This window comes from Sarcophilus harrisii, chromosome 1 (genome assembly GCF_902635505.1).
Source record: "Sarcophilus harrisii chromosome 1, mSarHar1.11, whole genome shotgun sequence".
NCBI classification, from domain to species: Eukaryota; Metazoa; Chordata; class Mammalia; order Dasyuromorphia; family Dasyuridae; genus Sarcophilus; species Sarcophilus harrisii.
In genome coordinates, this window is record NC_045426.1 from 380,549,415 (window position 1) to 380,573,948 (window position 24,534).

The window sequence follows — 24,534 nt, forward strand, 5'->3', positions numbered from 1 at the left end:
GGTCACATAACAAAATATAGGGATTACAAAATTATGATTTATTATAAGTAAATGTTTGATTTGTATACCCACTTTATATACCCATATACCTGGGATTGTGTAAAAATTTCTTAGGAGAAAAGGAGTCATGAGTGGAAAAAATTTAAAAAGCCCTGAATTAAAGTAAGATAGAAATGGGATTATTATATCCATTTAATATATAGAAAAAAACCTCAGCAAAATCAGCAAAATTTAAGTATTAAATTGTGAAGTTTTAGAGGACAAAAACTATCTGTTGCTTTTCTTTGTATCTCCAATGCTCAATACAATGCCTGACTATAGTAGGTTACTTAATAAATGTTTGTCAACTAATTCATTGAAATGGCTAATTTAAGACATTAACCCAGGTCTTTTAACTCCAAATGCAATGTTCTTTTCAATTAACTGGCCACTTGAAATCAAAATACATTTTTAGCATTGTCCTGATTTAATGACTCTATCAAAAGGAAATCATATTAGTATGGCTTATTATTATTATTAATTATTTTAATATCTGAAGGACTTTTAAAAATTCAAAGTACATTTTTAAAAGTCATCTCATTTGATTTCAATAGCATTTTTTTTTTTGCTGAGGCAACTGGGGTTAAATGACTTTCCCAGAGTCACACAGCTAAGAAATTTTAAGTGTCTGGGGCTAGATTTGAACTCAGGTCCCCCTGACTTCAGGGCTGGTGCTCTATATACTACACCAACTAGCTACCCCAATAGCACCTTTTTAAAGTAGGAAAAGCAAATATGAACTCAAATTTCAGTTGGAAGTGACATCACTAAGGTAGTTTCCTACCCCCATTTTTGTATTGTCCTCTCTGCTCTCATGGACCAACCTGCATCAGAGCCATGTGGTGGCTCCTGATGGGAGCAGGCAATAGAGGATACCTTGGATGACAGCAATAGAGACCCTAGACACAAAAAAGAGGGAGCCCTCTGAGCCATGGAGAGAATGAGGAAATGAGAAAAGAGCACTAGGCTTGATTATTAGAGAATCATTAACAATCCCTCCCCCCCAAAAAAAGTGCAACAGACATAGTTTATTGAGAGTTTCTGTTCACACCTTCTTTCATTATATGTGTCATCTATTTTCTACATATTTTATCCTATCTGCCACAGAAATAAGTTTTATGCTACAATATTTGCGGCATAGTCTACATATTCATACTTTTACTATATTATTTGTTTGAAAACTATTAGACAGTTGGAAAGTTAATTTTAAAAAAATAATAACATCCTACATTTATATAGTTCTTTAAGATTTTCATTGTGCTATTAAATCTCCCCTAATCACCATGCTGGTACCTCAAGCCTTTACCGACACCGTCTCCCTCTACTGCCTCTCCTATCTATTGGAGGGTACAGTACCAAAGTCTTCCCATTGCCTTTCTTTATGGAGTGCAGCAATTGGACTTTTGGATTCACTCACTTGGCATCTGTTGAACCTTGTCTCAACTCCATGGAACAAGATGCCCCCTCGCTGGTTATTTCATGGTCTTTCTTCCTTCCCTTCTTCCCTGTGGTCTCTCTCTATTAGACTGTAAAGTTCTTGAGGAATCATTAGGAGTCATGACTCAGCTTAACACAATAACTGACACTTGGTAGGTGCTTAATAAATGCTTATTGGAGTTGACTGGATTAAATCAATACCTAGGACATGGACCAAAAGGAAGCATAAAGACTTCCAATGCCAGGCAGGAGATATCTCAAAAGAATAAATGCAAACAAGAACTCTCCAGGGACTCCAATAAAGTTATAGGGAAGCTAGACTCAACAACTAACAATACCCTTAGTTTGGAGCAGTATTTCACAGTCACTCATGGCATATCCACTTCAAGAAAAGAAAAATGGTTCACTTAAAGCAAGGATAGAGGAAATCAGGTATGGCCTTTATGCTGAAATACAAGACTATCGGAATGTTTTTTCATAAAAAAAAAAATAATAAAGTTTCATTTTTTTAAAAATGAACTAAAAGATCCAGTGGCTAGAAGGCCAGATCTGGAGTAAGAAAGATCTGATTTCAAATCTAGCCTCAGACACTTCCTAATTGTATTACATTCTACAAGTCGCTTAATCCCTTAGTTTTCTCATCTACAAAATTAGGATAACTAGAGTATCAAATGAAATAATAATTAAGGCATTTAGTACATGACTGGCATATATTATCATATAAATGTTAGCTATTATTACATTATAACACTAATTAGTATTGTCATTATTGCTATATATAATTAGTAGATCAAAAAATATAAATCAAGATGATAATTTCAATGCAAAACACCATGTAAATTAAAAATTACATGTAATTACATGTAAAATCAGTAAAAATCAGCTTTTTAAAAAATAAATATGAAAGTTCTATGTACTTTTTGAAACCATTATTGAAATAATAAATTTTTCCAGAATAACTTACAGTCAATTACTTCAGAAATCATAACTTTCTGTCATACAACAAGAGAAAACTGATCCCAAACTAACCCAACTAAGCCATGGAGGCTACTTATCTTTTGTGTTTATTCTTCTTTCCAGTAACTATGAGTGATGAAACAAATAAAGGTAGGGCCTTAGACATTTCTTTTCACCATTTCAATGCACTAAATTTAAAATTCATGTTCATAAATGTAATACATATTCCCCATGATAACATGATATTTTATCAAATATATTGAGAACAATACTTACCCAGCATCTTCCTGGAAACCTTCCAGTTCATCTCTTTGCTCAGCTAAAGTTGATTCCAAATCCAAATATGTGCCATTATGAGAGAGCTGTAGTGTGCAATCATCAAGCTATAAAAGAAAAACATATGTAAGACTTATGGATTGATACAATCTGCTATTGGGGAAAAAACCCAACAACTTTTGTCTTTTTAAAAATCTTATTATGTTCTAGTTAAACATTTTAAAAGTTATATTCTGGTGAATTTGCATTAAAACTGAAATCTCTTCTACTAAAACATTTTGAATTTTAAAAGTTCCAGAATAATAATACTGGATATTATATAATAATTAAAGTTTGCAAAGTATCCTACAAATATTATTTCATATGGAAGACAAAAGGACAAATGAAGAGTTTGTTTGTTTATTTCACAGATAAATTGTAAACAAGCCTTTAGTATCCATCTGAAGTAAAGCTAATGTTTATAGAAAAAAAGGATTTTCTAAGGGTTTTTTATTCCAAGCTGTCCTGAATCTCCAAAACAGTTGATCTAGAGCAACAGGGATAAGCTAAAAGTACTTTTTACTTCATACATAACTATTCAGTGTAATTAGTAAGTGGCTTGTTTAAAGCTAAGCAAGTAAATAGCCAATCCAGAATTCAAATCTATGGACTTATCTTTCTAATAAAATTTCTACTTTGCCATTTTGTACTAGGGTCTATAAAAGACACAATGAGACATAAAACAGCTCTTGCCCTTAAGAAATTTATAATCTAATTGGGAAAGTTAGTGTTTCCATAAAAAAGGTAATAAATTGTAAGTACCAAATATGTTGGTATAGACAATCACAATATATACAGTAGAAAACTGCTATATCCACACTCACATTATTAAACAAATAATATTTTTAAAAGAATTCACTTTTTAAAAATCATCCAAATAATGTTTTACGAAAATGGAAAATGATTTTTAGTTAATCTATGATTCTATTTTCTACTACCATTATTAATTGAGCTTGATTTCAGGAACCTGTTCTTGAATAGTTTCTTTGTACTCTTCATACCATACTCATCAGTTTTAGCATAATTGTGGAAACAACTATTTCTGAAGGCAAGGGAAATTAAGAGGATTTGGTTAGGGAAGAACAGAACAATCAGACCCTCTGAAGGAAGAGAGGTAGGTAGAGTTTCCTTTATGAACCCTTTCCTGAATCACCCCACCCAATTGTTAATGCTCTCTCTTATTTGAAAATACTTTGCATTATCTATATTATATATATATCTATATCATATCTGAAGTCATGATAAATCATTGTATTGATCAAAGTTCTTAAATCTTTCAAAGTTCTTTAATTTTAAATAATTTTAGTTAATACATAATTGTCCTATCAGCACTGTTTGCTTCACTCTGCATCAATTTGTGTAAATCTTCCCAGATTTTTTATAAATTTAAGCTTTCATCAAAAATTTTTATGATACAATTCTATTCCATTACACACAGATACCATAATTTGTTCAGTCATATTCCAGCTGACATAGCTCACTTTGGTTCCAAATCATTAAGATTCTTAGCATCCTCTACCACCAAAAAACAATGAACCCAATTTATTACACACTCTCATTTTAAATTGTTTCCAGAATTGCCATTTTAGGAACTGTCTATTAAGTAATCCAATTTCAGTATTTCAGGCAACTGTTTGTGAGATAGTCTGCATCAAAAAGAACACATGATTTAGATCTAAAAGGCTCTGAGTTCTAATCTTGGGTCTGCCACTTAACTCCTATGTGACCTCAAACAATGAGACAGCCAGTATCTTTGAATTGATTGTTCATTCTTAATTCTGTAAGGGTCCTTGGTCCAAAGCCCTCCTATGATGCCTACTTAATACTTGTGTTACATTAAACATTCAACCTCTTTCAGTCTCAATTTTCTCACCAGCAAAATGAAGGGGTTAGGTTAGATGATTTTTGAAATTCGGCTTTATATTGATAATCTATATCGATAATCCTATAAATTTGGGAGGAAATACTTGGCATCATAAGAAAAAATAGCATAAAAACATCAATCTCAAAAAGTATCAGAGAGGTCATTAAAATAATTATAGATATCCCAGAAAAAAAAGACAGATTGAGAAATTAATTCTTCCAAATCTTCAGTGTAAACTTTCTACATACAGAAAAAAGATCAGGCAAGTGTGATATTTCTAGCACAATCCTGGAAAAAATAAGACTAAAAAAAATATGGATCAATATCACTAATGAATATTTAAAATATCTCCATCTGCAGAAGACAAGATCACAAATCTAGAAAATAAAAAAGATATAAAAAGTTGAAGTAATAAATTACTTCATCAGATAATGAAGTGTGAAATAATATGCATTTAATTATCTCAACAAAAATCAGAAAAACTTATGAGAAATAACATTTACAAAAATACAAAATTTCAAACATTCTACATTAACAATAACACACACAAGACCTATTGAAAGAAAATCCAGAATTTAATAGAAAATAAAGAATAATTGAACAGCTTAAGGGCTATCTCTTACAAATGCTTAGATGAAACTAATTTAGTAAAAAATGTGAATACTTTCCCAGTTGTGTTATAAATTCATTACAAAAGCTATAAAAAATAGTAATTTTCTTTGTAAAGTGAAATACATGATAAAATTCATAAAGGAAAATGAATGAAATATTAAGAGAAACTATAGACTAAGGGATTGAGGAAATGGCAACTGTCCTGCAAATTTCAAAATATATGACAAAATAAGCTTTAAAAGTCTATCTGGTAAATGGTCAAAGAGATGAACAATTTTCAGATGAAGAAATTAAAACCATTTCTAGTCACATAAAAAAAATGCTCTAAATCACTATTGATTACAGAAATGCAAATTAATCACAACTCTGAAATATCACTACACATCTCTCAGATTGGCTACAATGACAGGAAAAAATGATGATAAATGTTGGAGGAAATATGGGAAAACTGGAATACTACTGCATTGTTGGTGGAACTGTGAACTGATCCAACCATTCTGAATTACACCTAAAAGGCTATCAAACTGTGCATACTCTTTGACCCAAAAGTGTCTCAATTAGGTCTGTATTCCAAAGAGATCATAAAAAAGGGAGAAGGATCCATATGTTTGTAGCAGGCCTTTTTGTAGTGGCAAGGAATTAGAACCTGAGTGGATGTCCATAAATTGGGGAATAGCTGAATAAATTATGGTATATGAATGTAATCCTTTTTGATCTGATTTTTCTTATGCAGCATGATAAATGTGGAAATATGTTTAGAAGAACTGCACATGTTTAACCTATATTGAATTGCTTGGTGTCTAGAGGAGGGTGTGGGTGAAGGGAGGGAAAAAATGGAACACAAGGTTTTGCAAAGATGAATGTTGAAAACTATTTTTACGTGTATTTTGAAAATAAAAAGTTATTAATAAAAAATTTTAAAAGTGAGAGAAAAAATATAAAAGTCTATCTGAGGGCAACTCGTTGGCACAGTGGATAGAGCACTCACTGGCCCTGAAGTTAATGGAACTGGAGTTATAATCTGACCTCAAGATACTTAACACTTACTAACTGTGTGACTCTGGGCAAGTCATTTAATCCTAACTGCCTCAGAGGGAAAAAAAAGTCTATCTGGTATCAGATAAAACATAACAGGAAAGGGATCACTGTAACATAATACTAGAATCTATTAACAGGTCTTCATACATACTAAATAAATATTTGATAGAAATCCAAAACTTAATCCAAGATGTAAAAAATATTAGAGCAAGGAATCATTCCATAAAAATTGTTGGCCAATAGCTCACAGCCTTCAAGTCAACTTTGATTTATTACTCTCTTCGAATCCCACATCCAATCAGTTGCCAAGTTTTGTCACTTCTGTCTCCATGACATCTTTCCTTATGTCCCCTTCTTTCTATTCACATAGCCCTTAACTTAGCTTCTCATACTTACATAATGTTCTAATTGGTGTTTCTGTTTCTAGTCTCTCCCTACTCCAATCCATCTTTCATGCAAATGCAAAACTGATAGTCCTAAAAGAAAGGTCTGACCATGTCACTTTTCTACTCAAAAATCCTCAGTGGCTCCCTATTGTCCCTAGGATAAAATAGAAAGAGTCTAATATGGCATTTAAGACCTTCCACAGTCTGACTACTACTGATGTTTTAAGTCTTATTTATTTGCTTTCTTCTATTCCAATCCAGCCGGAATGATTAGTCATTCTTCCATGACTTTGCAGAGCTTGTTCTGCCTCTCTCCTCTCTTGGATGTCACAGAATTAATGTCTAACTTTCTTTGAAGTACAACTGAGGTACCATCTTCTACACAAAGTTTTTTCTAATCCCCTCTCCTCCCTGGTAATGCTCACTCTTGAAATTACTTTGTATTCCTTTTTATATACTTTGTATATCTATAGTACAGCCTTAGCAACTATTTGCTTTCCAATGACAGATCTGTATAAGAACAAAGAAGTTTATCATCAGTGTGCAATGTGGCCATGCAAAATCCCCTCACATCCCTATGAGGTCCCCATCAGCTTCTTTAGTAGCAATGGCAAAGGATGGGAAAGGGTGTCAAAGAATGCTAAATATCATAACAACCTGTAAACAAACAATCAAGTGTACATCAAATGGGAAACAGTTAGACAAGCTACAGTATAGGAATGTAACAGAATATAATTGTATTATTAAAAACTTTTGAAAGCATAGGTTTAGAGAAACCTGGGAAGATTTATATGAACTGACGAAGAGGCAGTGGAACAATTTTTAGAATAACTACAATAATGTAAAATCAAAAACTCTGAAACTTAAAAACTATGATCGGTGCAGTAACTAATCATGACTTCATAAGATTGATAATAAAACACACTTCCTGTCACTTAGCAAAAATGCACCATGCAGAATGATACATACATACATACATATATAAACCATGTGTATGGATCTGTTTTGCTTAATGATATTTATTTTCTTATAGGAAAGGGTTTCTATTTGTAGAAGAGGGAATTGTGGAAAGTGGAGAGAAGTGGTGGGTAGGAATAGTGATTTTTTAAAAAGAAGGAAAAGAGCATCAATGAAATATCTAAAATAGAAGAGAGCTGAAGGAAGTTCAAAAGGAGATAGACAATTGTGTTTAATTTAACAAATATACTTTTTAAAATTGTGCAACAGAAGTTCAGAGTTTTCAATACAAATTTCTCTTTCTCTTCCTTGTGTGTTAAAATGTTCATAATTGTTGATGTCTTCTCTGGCCATAATAATATATAAAAATGAAAAATATTTTAAATTTAAATCACCATGATATTATGGGAAATATTCCTGATGATTTCTTTCTGGCCTAGAGAATGTAAGCAAATGGTAAAAATAAATGTGTCCTTTGAAAAGAGAAAATGTGCTGTGGACTATGTTGACATCAGTCTTTGTCATTTTAATAACTGTTTTTAGATGAAGAAATCAAAGCATCTGTCGTCAATATGGAAAAAAATACTCTAAATCACTATTGATTAGAGAAATGCAAACAAAAATAACTCTTTAATACCTCCTCACAACCATTAGATTGGTTAATATAGCAGAAAAGGAAAATGACAAATACTGGAGGGGAGGTGGAAAAATGGTAGAGTTGAGAACTGATCCAAAAATTCTAGAAAGCAATTTGGAACTATGCCCAATAGGCTATAAAACTGTGTGTGACAAAGGTAGTGTTGTTTTTGGGACACGGCTGCCCTCATTTGTATCTTATTTCCTTTTTTACAGGACTTAATTAGATCTGAAAAGCTTGAAAGAGCCCCTACAGATCCAGTAGCAAGCTCAGGAAGGAACCAATCTTGAGGAGTGATCTAATTGACCCAGCAAAGTATAGGAGTGAATTTAGCCAGCAATTAAGACACGGGGTCCTATAGACAAGGCATCAACCAGCACATCCAAAAGCTATGGCACCTCTAAAAGCAAACTTGATCAGGCTAAGAATTAGTAGTATATTTGGAGAAGAGTGTTTTTTTTACTTTGGTTCTTGCTATATCTTTTCAGGTAGTATCCCTTGACATTGGATGTTAATTGGTTAGCAATGATATTGAAAAACTATCAATAGATTAAATTGATAGTGGGATTCTAATTCCTGGCTTCAATGCTATTGAGGAGATATTAACTGAGGGGGAAAGGAATCTCATCCAATAACATTAGAAACACCCACAGTCCCTCAAGTATATCACCATAATTCTGAGTGGAGTTGCAGCTTCTGAATTATACCTTGGGAGAAGTTCAGAATCCATTATTACTCACTAGATTTCAATTATAACTCAGAAAGTGGATATGGGAGTAACTGTAGACTTTTCTATGAAGACAGTCCTTCATCCAGTACCATGCCTTATAACTCAATGCTCTATAATAGATTCTACTATCAATCTTTTCCATAAATGATTCTTTGGGTACCAGAGATTTTTTTCTCCATCATGCACTTCAAGAATTCTACTACTGATATTGCAGTGGACAAAATTCTGACCATACCATAGCAATGCATTGGCTAGAATTCCTTTTCTTTGTTCTGGGCTTCAGTAGCCATGACACTCTCAGGGCAGTCTAGGACAGCAGACAAAGTTGTAGGACTATAACAGAGACTCAAATTGCAGCACTAACAGTGGGTTGGTGGGAAGGGTTTAGGAACAGTGATAATAGCAGCCTAAGAGGATTTGAGATCAAGTTGCATGACTTAAGAAGTTTAGCACTATAAAATCTGCAGCCTGGATTTTAGGGGGTGAAGATAGTAAGGACTGATGAAGAAATTAATGATAGAATGAGAAAAGAGGCTCTTTCACATTTCCATTATTGAGTTACATTCAACAACAAATATTTATCACTGTTTCAGATTTATAATTGCATGGTCACTCTCTGTAAAAGGGTCAAGGTGGATCATTAAGCAGCCTAATTTTCTCTGTGGAAGTAGACAGGCTCTTTACAGAAAGGGGACACAAGGTCACTCTGGGATTCTTTTTACAACCCTTGTGATAGACAATCCACTTAAACAGACAGGACAGAAGCAGACTTAATAAATAACAAGAGAAAGGATGATATCTCATCTTCTGGATAATTTATACTCTTCTCTTTGTGCTTTAATCCAGAGAGGTGGAGAGTTACAAGGGACTATTTAATGACTACTATAGTTTGAGCTGCAGGTTCCATGTAAGATAAAGTGATCCTTTGTGCCTTCAATTAAATATATGAATAACCCCTCGACTTCATCTGTATGAAAGGAATTGAGATAAATATAGACTAGCTTTAGTAACAGTATTTTTAATACTGTTCTTCAGAAATTTAAAAGAAAAAAACCGACAATTCTAAGTCAATGTCCTTTACTTTTGCTATACACAGTAAAATTTCTTAATGAGGAGTGTGGATTCTGAAGACAGAATTCTCTATCAGAATCACATTTCAAATTCTTGTCTTCTGAATGGTCTTCCTCTCCCTGTTCTCTAGGCTGAGTTCAAAACAGCCAGTAACATGCAGGTTTCATATCTGAGGTTTGGATGTCACATACCCGCATCCTTCCAGGTGAGCAAGCTATATAGTCTGAAATAGCCTTTCAACTCTACCTGGACAAGTTCCTGTCTCACACAGTTTCATTGCATTTTTCTACTAAGCTACCACAGCCACTGAGAGTAAGATCTAGCTCCAAAGGCTGATTTTGTTAAAAAGTCACCAATACTCAAAGGATTTATTTATCAAGGAGTGGTGGGGAGGAGGTGTGGAGATTGTGGTGGGGTGTGAAGGGAGGTATGAAGGATGTGGGAGAGTATGCTGGGAGGTAGCTGTGGAAAGGTGAAGAGATGAGGAGATGTAGAAGATTGGGGGAGGGTGGGGGAGGGAGATGTATGTACTATTATCTCCATCTTTTAAGACAAAAAGAAATCACTCAACTCAATATGCTGATCCTTAATTTTGTTCAATTTATAGTTGACATTTCATGAATAAAATTAACTGATTTCACAACAGAATTAACAATAAAAGTTTCCATTTATACAAGACTGTACAGTCACAAAACATTCTTGTGTTTTACCTTAACTTATCAAAACATTCTTGTCTTATCTCTTATCTTTTTGATAGAGTCCTTAAACCTATTTATTATTATTCCCATTTTATAGAAAAGGAAACTGAAGCACACAAAGAGACTAAGATGCTTGCCCAAGGAGACAGATAGTAGAGTAAGGCATCAAAATGAGGTTTTCTTACTCTAAACCTAATAAATACTATCTCAGAGTTTCCTTGATTAAAAAAGTGGGGCAGCTAGATGATAAAATTGATAGAGTACCCACTTTGGAGTCAGGAGAACCTGAATTCAAATCAGGCCTCAGGCACTTAACACTTACTAGCTATGTGAATGTAGGCAAGTCACTTAACCCTGTTTAACTCAGTTTCCTCCTCTGTAAAATGAGCTAGAGAAGGAAATGGAAAAACACTCCAGTATCTTTGCCAAGAAAACTCCAAGTGGGGTGATAAAGAATCAGATATACCTAAAAAAACAACTAAACAGGAAATCTCCTTGATAAAAAGTAATTAAATCTTTTATGTCCATTTTGAAATTGATTTTTCCAGAGTTTCTTATATCTATAGCTAACAAAAATTCCAGAAACTGTAATACTTATGTAATGTCTATCATCAACCTAGCCCCAGGACTGACCGATATATTGCCAAATCCAGCTCAAGTTACTAGGCTGCACACAGCAGGAATATTAACCAGTATCAATGGACCAAGCCAGAGCTCTGATTTCCTAAATTCAAGCCAAATTTAAAAAGAAAATTCTACGGCAATAATAATAGTACTTTGCTAATTATAAAGGGTCTTGAAAGGAAACACCAAAAGTTCCTTCCATTAAAATAACAATTTTCAGTAGAACGTCTTTTGACTCTAAAATGATGCTCATCACAGGGTTCTTGAGTTCCACTGGGCCCTAGTAGTTTTAAACAGTGCCACAAAAATGGTCTGGATTTTTTCAGTTGGTCAGTTCTAAAAAGGCTTGGGCTCTGTTTTTGCTGAAATGGTGCTTTGGTTGCTATGCAACTATGAATCTTTCAGCTTTCTGAAACATTGTGGTTCCTTCTAAATACACAGTAGAAAAGAACTCAGATTCAAGATGACCAGCAGAGCAAGCAAAGACAATGCTCTTGAGCACAACTTCCTAAAACAAAACATCATTTTTACATTTCTTACCAAATATAATAAAAGTTGTTTTAGTTCTTATCTTCAGTCTTTCAAAATGGAGAAAGCAACCCTCAACAAATCAAAAAGAAGAGTGGACAGAAGCACTGCTGTTTCTTCTACTAATCAGTGATTAAAAAAAAAAAAAGCTTTAAATTAAATACAGGCATTGTCCCCAACTTACAAACATTCACTTTATAAGGTACTCATATATATAAATGAGTAACATAATAATACCTAACCACAGTCCTTTATTCTTTAACTCATAACATTTGGGTATTAATGACCTAAAATTTAAGTACTCAGACTACTTTAAAAAAAAACAAAAAACAAGTTATTAGTATCAAGAGATATCAACCCTATGGGCTCCCTTTGGAAATTCCCTACAATGATACAGATAGCAACCCAGCCATCCTTACCCATCTGTGACTTTGTCCATATTAACAGAGAATTTTCAGATGAAGAAATTAAAACTATTTCTAGTCATATGAAAAGGTGCTCTAAATCACTATTGATCAGAGAAATGAAAATTAAGACAGCTCTGAGGTACCACTACACACTTCTCAGATTGACTAAGATGACAGCAAAAAGTAATGATGAATGTTAGAGGGAATGTGGGAAAACTGGGACACTTTCTTACAGAACAATAATATTTCATAACATTCATATATCATAATTTATTCCACCATTCTGCAATTGATGGGCATCCACTCAGTTTCCAGTTTCTTGCCACTACAAAAAAGGCTGTCACAAACATTTTTTGCACAAACTTTCCCTCCTTTAGGATCTCTTTGGGAGATAAGCCCAGTAATAACAATGCTGGATCAAAAAATATCCACAGTTTTATAGCTCTTTGAGTATAGTTCCAAATTGCTCTCCAGAATGGGTTGGATTACTTCACAACTCCACCAATAATTTATTAGTGTCCAAAAATAAATTAAATGGCAGGAGGGGGACAATAGTAGGAATAGTCAGAATATGTGATCAGCCAGAGTGCTCTACTAGCATCTTTCAAATGCTAGAAGAAAACCAGAACACTAGGAGGACCCTATAGCTAACTATTAGAAGAATATGGAAATGACCAACAGGATGATTTCAGAGAGGCCTGGAGAGACTTACATGAACTGATGCTGAGTGAAATAAGCAGGACCTGGAGATCACTGTACACAGCAACAACAGGGTTATACAATGATCAATTCTGATGTATGTGGCTCTTTTCATCAATGACATGATTCAACCAGTTCCAGTGATCTTGTGATGAAGAGAGCTATCAGCACCCAGAGAAAGGACTGTAGAAACTAAGTGTGGATCACAACATGGCATTTTCACTCTTTTTGTTGTTCTTTGCTTGCATTTTTTCTCATTTTTCTTCTTTTTGATCTAATTTTTTTTGTGAAGCATGATAATTGTATAAATATGTATACATATATTGAATTTAACATATATTTTAATATGTTTAACATACAGTTGATTGCTTGCCATCTAGGGGAGGGTGGAGAGAAGGAAGGAAATTTTGGAGCACAAGGTTTTACATGGGTCAATGTTGAAAAATTATCCATGCATATGTTTTGAAAATAAAAGGCTTTAGTAAAAAAGGAGTCTGAAATAAAAATAAAGATATAATTTTTCCCATCCAAATTCATGGACTACCTGAAATCTATCCATAGACAACATATGGAGTCTGTACACTCCAGGTTAAGAATCCTAGTGACTCACTGAGATTTCCAAGTATTAGCTAATAAACATACAGGGATGACCTGGAAATATACATATTACTAGTTGAAGCATCTGTATGTGTACTTACATACATACATATGTGTGTAAATAAAACATAAATATGCATACCTTCATTCTTCTACATACTTGTGCATGTATATGTATACATGCATCTGCACATCTGTGCATACAAATCCCTGATATATACATACTGTATACATATATACATGTGTATATGTATATGAACATGTTTAGAAATATTACTAAAGTGATTTACAGGATATAGGACAGTGGAAAAGATACTATCTCTGGATTCAGAAAACCTGGCTTTAATTCCTGTCTCTAAAGCTTACTAGCTGACTTTGCAAAAGTCTGTGAAACTTCTTTGATGTCTGTTTCTTCATCTGCAGGAGGAAAGGGTTCTCCTAGAAGATATCTAAGGTTCCTTCTAGCATTAGATCTTTGAAATGTAATACTAAGAGGACAACTACAGCTGAACTATAAATACAACTGGACCACAGTCATCTGTAAAATGAGAGGGTTGGGCTTAATAATTGCTAAGATCATTTCCATTTCTAAAATCCCATGATACTAGGCTCCCCTAAAAGTGAACTAAACCAGGGGATGTTGGAACAGAAATCTATGAAATAAGACTTGAAGAACTGAAATCAATCAAAAAGAGACATAGATATGAAGTAGTACTACAAATTTGTTCTACCCTTTCATTCTTGATCAGGAACTAAACCAACAAGCCAAAGGAATAAACTTATATTGAACATTTTTTTCTATTTTTAAAATTTATTTTATTTTTAATTTATGGAACAAAACAAAAATTTCCATAGCATAATACCATAAAAAATATGGTGGCACATATCTACATAGTAAATATGTATAACTTGCTATTCCTTTCAAATATATAACAAAATTATCATGTAAATTTCTTTTATTTTTTTTAACCTTCAAAAAATCTAACACCGTACCTGGTTAGTCAACAATCCAAGAGGAAAAGAAGGTAAATTTATGTGCACAGTAAATTCCATTCCACCCAAAAGAATATAAGGACTGGTCCGTTTTAGAATAGACACATGAATCAACACACTGGCATCCAATGGGAATTGGAAAGAGGCCAAAGAAAAATGGGAAAAGATAAGTGACATCTTTTTCAGAACTTGTCATACTAGTTAGAATGCTTCATCATATGTATAATACTATATTAATGGATTAGATTAATCAATAAATAGTAATGTAAGAATGGAAGGTATTCATTTACAAATGCCCCAGATAGAAGACTCTTCTCAAGGAGAGTGACTTTGGACATTTTGAATAAAAAGCATCAATCTATCAACCCCCATCCACTAACAAGTGCTCATAATCATTAATGGATAGAAGGAATCTATTCCTGGGAGAAAGGTATATCACAGTGACTGATGCCTCTTTAATAAAAAATATAAAGGAAGTTGTGAACAAACTCGGTATAATAAATCTGAAGATGTGCTATCCTGATGAAAGTAATATTTAGGAGGCATAGCAAGTAAAGAATCCTAAGTCTGATGTTGCCAACATATACATAAATTCACAAGGAATGGGTATTTAGGAGATAAAGACGCATCCAAGAACATCAAACTACAAGAAAAGTTATCATTTGTTGAAGATGTAATTTGTTGTCATGTAGAGAATAATGAGATAGAAGTCAGAAGATTTATGTTTTGGTCCTGGCTCCCCTACAAACTAACTCTGTACCCTGGAATAAATCACTTCATTTCCCTGAGTTTCCGTCTCTTCATCTGGAAAATGAGAGGGTTGTATTAAATCTTAACCTAGGGTCTATGACCTTGTTTTTTTGTTTTCATAAAATACTCTGTTATCTGTATTTCAATACAATTAGTTTCCTTTGTAATATTATATATTCTATTTAAACCCATTTAAATCCATAGTCCAATGTATACATATATTGTATTTAACATATACTTTAACATATTTAATATGTATTTGTCAACCTGCCATCTGGGGGAGGGGGTGAGAGGAAGGAGGGGAAAAATTGGAACAAAAGGTTTTGCAATTGTCAATGTTGAAAAATTACCCATGCATATATATTGTAAATAAAAAGCTATAATAATAAAAAAATAAAAAATAATAATAAAAATAAATCCATAGTCATACCTTTCATCAAACTGTAAAAAGAGCTTATCATGCCAAAAATAAAAAAAAGGGGAACAGAAATCCCTAACTTTGATGTTTTCTATGGCTCTTTCCAGCCTTAGTATTCTGTCTAACACATATCCCAAGATTCAACAAAGATCACTGTCTCTATTTACTTTTGCTGTTTTAGATAGAAACAAATTATGCAGTTATAACAACTTAGGACAGTCTCTAGAGACTAAAGGTTGAAGCAGAAAAGTGAAAAGCTTAAGGACACAAATGGTATTTAGTTTATTTTACTTTTTTAATCTCTTCTGACTTTTGATGGCCGAAATTATGGAAGAGAAAGGAGATTGTAGGAAGTGAACATCTATGTAGGAAGATGGTGCTGATGAGATAGATTTGTTTTCTGTGATTGTTGCAACTATTCCTAGCAATGAATGGTGCCCTTCAAAGACTAAAAGGGAAGAATTCTACAAACTTGCCCATCTGATCAAGAGGGCTTAACACTAAATTTTAAATGGGAATAAGAAAACAAAAAGCTTAGATAAAACTACAAAACCAGCTATTGTAAGGATATCACATAATCACTATCATGAACAATCAAAGAAGTCCATCCCCAGCAACTCACTGAGAAGATTTGCTGCCCAAATGGCTCAATTCAAATCCTAAAATGGCTGGTTTTTGTCACTCAGCTGTTTTCAGTCATGTATGACTTTTTGTTACACCATTTGGGGTTTTCACAACAAAGACACTTGCCATTTCCTCCTCCAGCTCATTTTACAGATGAGAGAATTGAGTCAGACAGAATTGAATAATTTACCTACTGTCACATAGCTAATTTAGATTTGATGTCATATATGATTTTAGGAAAATGACACCAGGTCCAGCACTCTATCCACAATACCACCCACCTTCATAATCTTGAGCTGGTGATTTCATCTTCATAGACCTCAGTTTCCTCATCTATAAAATGAGACAGTTGAACTAGATAATCTCTGAAATGTCTTCCAACTCCAAACCCATGATCCTTTGATCTCATAAACATAACAAGGTGTTTGTTAATCAGGGGTAGAAATTAGAATTTTTTTGATCTATACATGTGATGAAATAGCAAATCACAAAAGTACAAAATTTAGGTAACAAATAGAACAATATTCTGAAAACCAAGGAAGGAGCTTCACAAAGAAGGGGTGGGGAGGACAGAAGGTGAAGCTGCTGAAAGGTCAAGGAAACTAAAGTAAAAAAAAAAAAAAGCCTCTGTCTTTGACAATTGGGAAGTCATTGAGAAGTAACTAAAGAGAAAAAAAATTTAATTAAAGTAGTAGGAGTGGAAAACACATGGCAAAAGGAAACGGCTGGTGCTGGAGGATATTAAAAGCGATAGAATAAAGGCTAGGAAAGGAAAAATAAATATATATAGAATCACAGGGATCATGTAGTTCAGCATAAAACTGACTCAGGTTCTTAAATGTGAGTTAGTGGAATGAATGCTAGGTTGGTCCCAATACCCAAATTTGAAACCCAGTATTGATACTTATATGGTACATGATCATGGCTAAGTCATTTAAACTATCAGCACGTCAATTTCTTCATTGATAAAACAGGTACAACAATACCTATGTTAATTATGTCACATTGTTGTGAAGCACTTTCCAGTCCATTATGACACCATAAGAACATAAATTATCATTATTCAACATCCTGGCTCATCAGTGACCTGCCTAAAATATACCCAGATTAAAATAATCTAGATTAAAAACCAGGCCAGAGTACACAAGAACTATCACTTACTCTATTTCTGGACACTGTCTCTTTTAATGCAGCCTAAAGTTAATTCAACATTCATTCTTTTGGCCCTCATGTCATGATGTTGACCCATATACAGCTTGCTTCTCACTGATCTGAGAGTCTTTTTTCAAGAGAACTTCTAGCTATCCCAAATCTCCTGTCTTGTACTATACTTGGTGGTTGTTGTTGTTGTTTTTAAATCAGGAGTAACATTTTATATTTATCTAGATTAAATTTAATATTGTTAGATCTGACCACATTTCAGTATATGAAGATATTTTTGTTTCCTTATCATATAAATGCAAAAAAGTCAACAATACCTCTCAGTTTTGTGTCATTTACAAACTGGATTAAACATGTCAACCAACAATTTATCTAAATTATTATTAACACTGTTTAATAGCACAGTTCTGTCTATTCCTATAGTAATCTATTAATGACAGATCTTTCAGTCCCACAATTCATTCAGTTGTGTTTCCACCTAATGACACTACTATCTAGCCTACATCCCTCTATCTCATCTATAGAACAGCAGAAGAGATTTTTAATAAGGCCTTGTTTAAAAATTCAGTAATAGCTAGAGCCGGGGTAGGGAACTTTTTTCCTGCCAAAGGACATTTAGATATTTATAACATCATTCACGAGCCATAAAAAAAATTTTAACCTATACAACTCAAGCAATGGGAAGTTGTTCAACCTAGTTTTTAACCATCATCAACTGAAGTTCCCCACTCCTGAGATAGAGGATCAGCATTGTGAAATTACATGATTGGTTAGTTGTCTGGTTTTTCCCAATACAGAAAGAAAGCATTGGAAAAGAGGAATATTTAGCATCAGATGGAAAGGGGTAAGTGAACCCCCTAAGACCACACTGACACAACAGAGCAGACTTAGAAAATTTCAAGAGTGGCAAATGATGAAGGAACATTGTATAAATGATGAAGGAACGTTTTATGTAGGTGTGTATATATATATATATATATATATATATATGTGTGTGTGTGTATGTATATGTATATGCATGTGTGTATGTATGTGTGTATATATATATATATATATATATATATATATATGATGTTATAAATATCCAAATGTCCTTTGGCAGAAAAAAAAGATTTCCTACCCCGGCTCTAGCTGTTACTAAATTTTCAAATGAGACCTTATTAAAAAAAAAATATATATATATATATATATATATATATATATATAATCTGGCAACTATATATATAGTTGCCAGATTATATAGATATATATAGATATAGCTATATTGTTGCCAGATTGGAATGGATAAACTCCCTTACTCTAAATTAAGAGTGCCCAAGAAACCGTGAGCCACCACATTAAAAAGAAGCAGCTGACAGCAAGCTTGCATCAAGTACCCATAATGCACCAAGCTCTCCATTTCAATTCCAGTAGCATTTTTTGAGTGGCCCACTCCAGTGTCCAGTTTGGCCAGGACAGAAAATAAATGAAAGGGAATAATGTGATGTGAGATTTGGAAAGGTAGATTGGAGTCAAAGAGTGGGGGAGTTTCAGTGTTAGGCTAAGGTCTGCATTTTTATTCCATTCCATCAGGAACCATTCTAAGTTTCTGAAGAGGGTAGCCACATGGCCAACCCAGTAGTACTGGGCAGGGAAGTCATTAAGGGTAAGTGAGAAGCAGAGACTGGACTGGCGTGGAGGGCTTGTGGACACATGAGAATCAAATATCTGTAGGTGAAATCTTGAAGGACTTGGAAGGAGGGATACAGAGATCAAGAAGAACGAGCAACTTAGTCCAGATTATTAGGAATAAATGAGGAAAATAAATAAATTGCCAGCCACATCAATTGCCTGATAATTATCATTCCTTATTATTTCCTACTAATGCTTATGACAACATCTCAAAGTTCTCCGAAGAGGATGATTTATGACCACAGTCTCTCTGTGAGGTTTTAGATATTGTTAACAGGCCTATCCCTGGTCTGAGTGATTTGAGTACAATATTAAGAGCAATTTTTGTCTATGTTGAAACAACATTTTTTAAAATTTATGAATGAATAGGCATTTTCAAAAGCCTTCTTTGATAAATGAAGGGTGTTCAAAGACAAAAGAGAAACAGTTTCTTCCCTAAAGAGTTTGCAGGCTAGCCAGGGGAGACAACTGAACAGTGGTAAATCTTGGGCAGCAGGAGTATGATCTCCTACTCTTCGTGTCGTTGCCATCCTTTCCTCCATAGTCTGATTTCCCAAAAAAGAGTCTCAGGTAGAAATCTAGGGAGCATGAGGCTAAGTTGGGGGTGGAGTGGAGGGAGGGAGAAGATTTAGATAAAATAGTCTGCTGCCTTCATGGAGTTCAAAGTTTAAAAACTAGAGTGAGAACCTTATATGATATTAAGATACTTTAGAGAATCATAATGCACACTATTATGGAATAGATGAAAAAAATAATAGTATATGAATGAATGGGTATTATTGCACTGTAAGAAATTGCAAAAAATGTAGTTTCATATAATTTGCATGTAGTGCTAAAGAGTTAAAATAAAGCAGGAAAATAATTCATACAATGACTTCAGCTTTGTAAAGGAAAATAACTTTGAATGATAAAGAACTCTGAGGAATGCAAGGACCTACCAATTGATACTTCCTACTTAGTCATAAACTAGAGATGCAGAATGAAATAGAATTTTGAACAGGCCAATGTATGGATTTGTTTTGTGTATTATCACAAGGAAGAATTTTTTTTAAGTGCTAAGATGACAAAAATTGATGAACGCAGCATATATATTTGTCTTCAATGTCCGTAATACTGTCTCCTTCCCTCCTCCCACCCCACCCCAAACACTTTAAAAACTAGAACATCTCTGACACAGTAGGGACTACACTCTTTGAAGGTCACCTATTTTACAACTTGTACAATAGTTACTTTTATATTTTATATTATTAGTTCATTATGAACAAATTTAAGTATAGAGAATGTGACTTTGTTTTCACCTCTGAGCACCTACTCTATGAATATCAGAAACTCAGGGTGGAGTTTCTAGGTACAAAAGGTGATCTATTCAAATAGTCTGTGTCACAAATGTGTAAAATCACAATTGGGTATGCAAGTCTTGTAGCCATAACCAGAAAAAAGATTCTTAAATTCTTGTGTCTAAGGAAGTCTATAAATTCCTCAGAATGATGCTTTTAAATTCATAAAAATAACAATAAAAATCTTTTATGATGTATTTTTAAGGCTTGTCTAGTGCTTTACATGTTATCTCATTTGACTCGCAACAGTCACGTAAGGCAGGTGTCATTTTCACCCCATTTTACAGATTAGGAAATTTAGGCTGAGAGATTCACCCTGAGGGACTCACCCAGTCATATTAAAACAAGCATATAGAATTATAGAGAAAAACACTCATGTTTAAATATTAAATATTTAAATTATTTTAATGTTAAAAAAAAGAACACAAAAAATTCACAAATCCCAGATTAAAAATCCTACATTAGGATCGAACTTCCTCAGTAGCATATGTTAAATCTTTATATCTTTCAAACCTGTAGATAATATACAGAATAAGCATTTAATAAATATAATAAATATTCCTGACTTCAACTCTCATGCCACAAATACCTTTGAACCCACATTAATCAAAAATTGTCCTATAAATAATCTAATCCCATTTCACAATTTATACAATTAGCCTTAAATGTATGCTTATAATAAAATACTGGTATAATCTGGTCTACACATTTAATATTTGAGCAGCTAGTATATGCCAGACATTATGCTAGAAAAGGTATATATAATGACAAATGCAAGAATTTCTGCCTTCAAGCAGCTCACATTCAATCAGAAGGAAAACAAACAGGAGTTCATACAAGCTGGAGGGAGCACTAGCAATAGCAATATCCATTTTCAATCAGAACCAAATAGCCATTATAGTTAATTGGGATTTTGCTAATGATAGATTAATACTTTCAATTTTTTTTAGCAATTCGCTTAATGTTTCAACCCCCAGGGGTCTCAGAGTACCTCATCAACATCACTTATTCCTATTACTTTAGACTGATCATTGAAGCAAGTCTGGCTTTGTTTGGATCAGCCCAGAAAAGTTACTCTTCTAGTTTTGAATAAATAACCACAAATGGGTGGAGGCTTAAAGTGGGGAAATTCTTCTGTAGTTCTCTTTTATAATATAAGCAGTATACAATTAACCAATGAATTGTACTCCATTCTGAATACTCCAATACTCAGTGGAAAAAAGTAATGTTATAAAAGAGAATCACATTGCTAGGTTTGTCCACAACTGTCTTTAACACATATTTTACTGTAAATACTGAGATAGAACCATCCTAAGTTTTAGATGCGTGGAGTAATAAATCCACATTAATATAGAAAAAAGATGAGATAGAGTTTATTTATTCTTTTCTGGTCAGGGAGTCATCGTTAGCAAAGTTACTTATTTTTTTTGCTACACCCTCTGCATTTCTTTCCAAATTCTTCAATTTCCTAAAATTCCTTCAACCTTAAATCTACAATCCTATGGTCCCCAATTTCCTCCTTTACCTGTTTTAATGTCCCTAGAAACTTAGTCCCCAACTTCACCAACCCCCAGAAGCCTCTATCATCTCTCCTAAGTATTCCCTATTACAAAAGTACTTATTACCTCTTCCTTTCAATCAAAATAACAAACTGTGCTCGTCTGGTGAATGCCTAGTACAATGTTCTCTGTTTTGTTTTATAAAGCCCTCATTACCTGGCCCCTTTCCAATCTTCTTATACTTTTTGCAACCCTCATTCCCATATATTTTTTGACCCAATGACATTGGCCTTTCCATTTCTTGAACAGGACACTGATTTCCTGACTCCTGGAATTTTCATTAACACTCCTTCACCTGAAGCATTCCTTTCTTCATTTCCATTCCCTTTCGGACTTCTTTGGCTTCCTCCAAGTCTCAGCTAAAGTGCCATCTTCCTAAATAAACCTTTTTGGACTTTCCTTAAGAGTCCTTCCTCTGCTAATTAACTACAATTTACTCTATATACATGTCTTACATATATAGTTATTTGTATGTTGTTTCCCCCCTCAACTGTGAAGTCTTTGAGAAATGAAGTATCTTTTTGCCTTTTGTTCTTTTAATACTGAGCACCTACTACAATGTCTAACATATGCTAGTAAATATTTGTTGACAGATTGCCCTGCACATGGAACTATATAACAAATATTTTTAAAAGAACGAATATTCCCATTATCAGATTATCTATATATCTAAGTGATCTATTTCATGTCAATGTGTGAATAACTGATGGCTTCATTTCTTCCAGAGAATAGCTTCTCAACCTGGGGTCAGTGAACTTTTTTTTTAATTTTTGATAACTATTTCAATATAACATTTATTTTCTTCATAATCTTATTTATTTTTGAAAATGGCTCCACAGTTTTCACCAGATTGCCAAAGAGGTGTAGGACACATAAATGGTTAAGGGTCCCTGTTTTAGAGTAATCTCCTTGCAGGATATTGCCAACCTTGCAGTGCTATTATGAGGAAAGTCCACAGATACCATAGAAATGTGACCTATCATTATTAGTGTTTGAAAGAGGTGTCTTTTCATCCAAGTTTAGCTTTAATTGGTGGGATTAAGGCAGTGAGGGAAAAATTCAGATGGTATTCAGGAAGATGTTTGCAGGGGAGGAATGTAGAGGCAAGTCAATCCTTCCTGGGAACATACTCCTGAGATGATTTTCTCCTATGCATCCCTGTATTATTCCTTTATCTACTTCCCAATTCATAAATTCTCTTAAAATTCTTCAGGTTTTTTTTTCCACAACAGTTTCCTTGATGACTCCTTTAACAGATGGGAATTAGGGGAGAAAAAAAAACAGTATTCTCTAGGTATGGCTTATTCATTAATAAGAGACTACTTATCTCCTATAAATAGTATTCCCTGAAAGGAAAACTAAATATCTTTTGCTACTATCATTTTTACAACATTTGCACAGCAACATTTGGAGGGAAAGTCCTCCAAACATCCCCTCAAAAATTATTCACGTACTACTCAGATGACACAACGACATGACAACTCAAAACTAGGAGCAGAAATCCTGTAACCATGGCAACTAGGTGTTTTAGAATGCATCTCAGTATGCTGCATTTGTACTTCAACAGCAAAAAGAAAAGAGTGTAATTCTCATTCTATCACTTGGGGAATACCATGAGTTATAAAAGATGAAAATCTGACCTTTACTGTGAAAAAATGTTAAGAAGATATGTTTTTTTCCTAATTTAGTAAATTTACTGACAGATAGAAATCCATTAGGAAATACTGGTCTATATTGATTATTGGTAAGATCTAGACAAGTCATCAGAATTCATTTCATCCACAGCTTTTCAAAAAGACAACTGAAAGGTATGTTTAAATTTTATCTTTTAAAGAATGAAATTCAAATTTTTTTTTAAATTTCAGGAGAAAGAAAGAGGGAGGGAGGGAGAGAGGGAGGAAGGGAAGAAAAAGAACACATTTCAGCTGCATATGGTAATGCATGCTCAAGAGGATTTATACTATCCTTTGGAGTTTGCCACTTGATAAAAGAAGAATGCTCAAGGTTCTTCCAAAAATGTATATATGTATATGGTTATATTTTTTCATGCCTATATTCAATATAAAGAAGAGCTTAACATTAACCAAATTATCCAATTATTTTTTAAATCTAAGTGCAAGTATCTTGTGGCTCTTGGGTTGTTATTTGGTTTAGATAGAGAGCTAAACATTTCCAGCTGTTTTAATAGAAATGCTCTGGCCAAGAAAGACCCTGCCCTACCATATGTCTCCAGTGTATGAAAATTCTCCAAGGTTGCTGCGAACATTGAAATTATTCCTTCAACAAGAAGCCCGTAAAATCATGTGCCACAAATGCAACATGCTTGGTATGTATGAAGCCTTGATCTGGACAAATGATTGCAGAACAGATTGGCTCTTAATGATTGGCTCTTTATTATCTGTGTCTATTTTACAAAGCATTCCAT

At 33.7% G+C, this 24,534-nt stretch overlaps 1 protein-coding gene across 8 annotated transcripts in view; it reads right to left on the minus strand.

Moving 5' to 3' along the window:
* FHOD3 (formin homology 2 domain containing 3) overlaps positions 1-24,534 on the minus strand; it is a 638,119-nt gene that overhangs the window by 542,841 nt on the left and 70,744 nt on the right. For all 8 annotated transcript variants that reach the window (XM_031946054.1, XM_031946051.1, XM_031946049.1 and 5 more), the window contains exon 2: positions 2,710-2,816. In XM_031946054.1, coding sequence (XP_031801914.1) covers positions 2,710-2,816 — 107 coding nt within the window. The remainder of the gene's footprint in view (positions 1-2,709; positions 2,817-24,534) is intronic.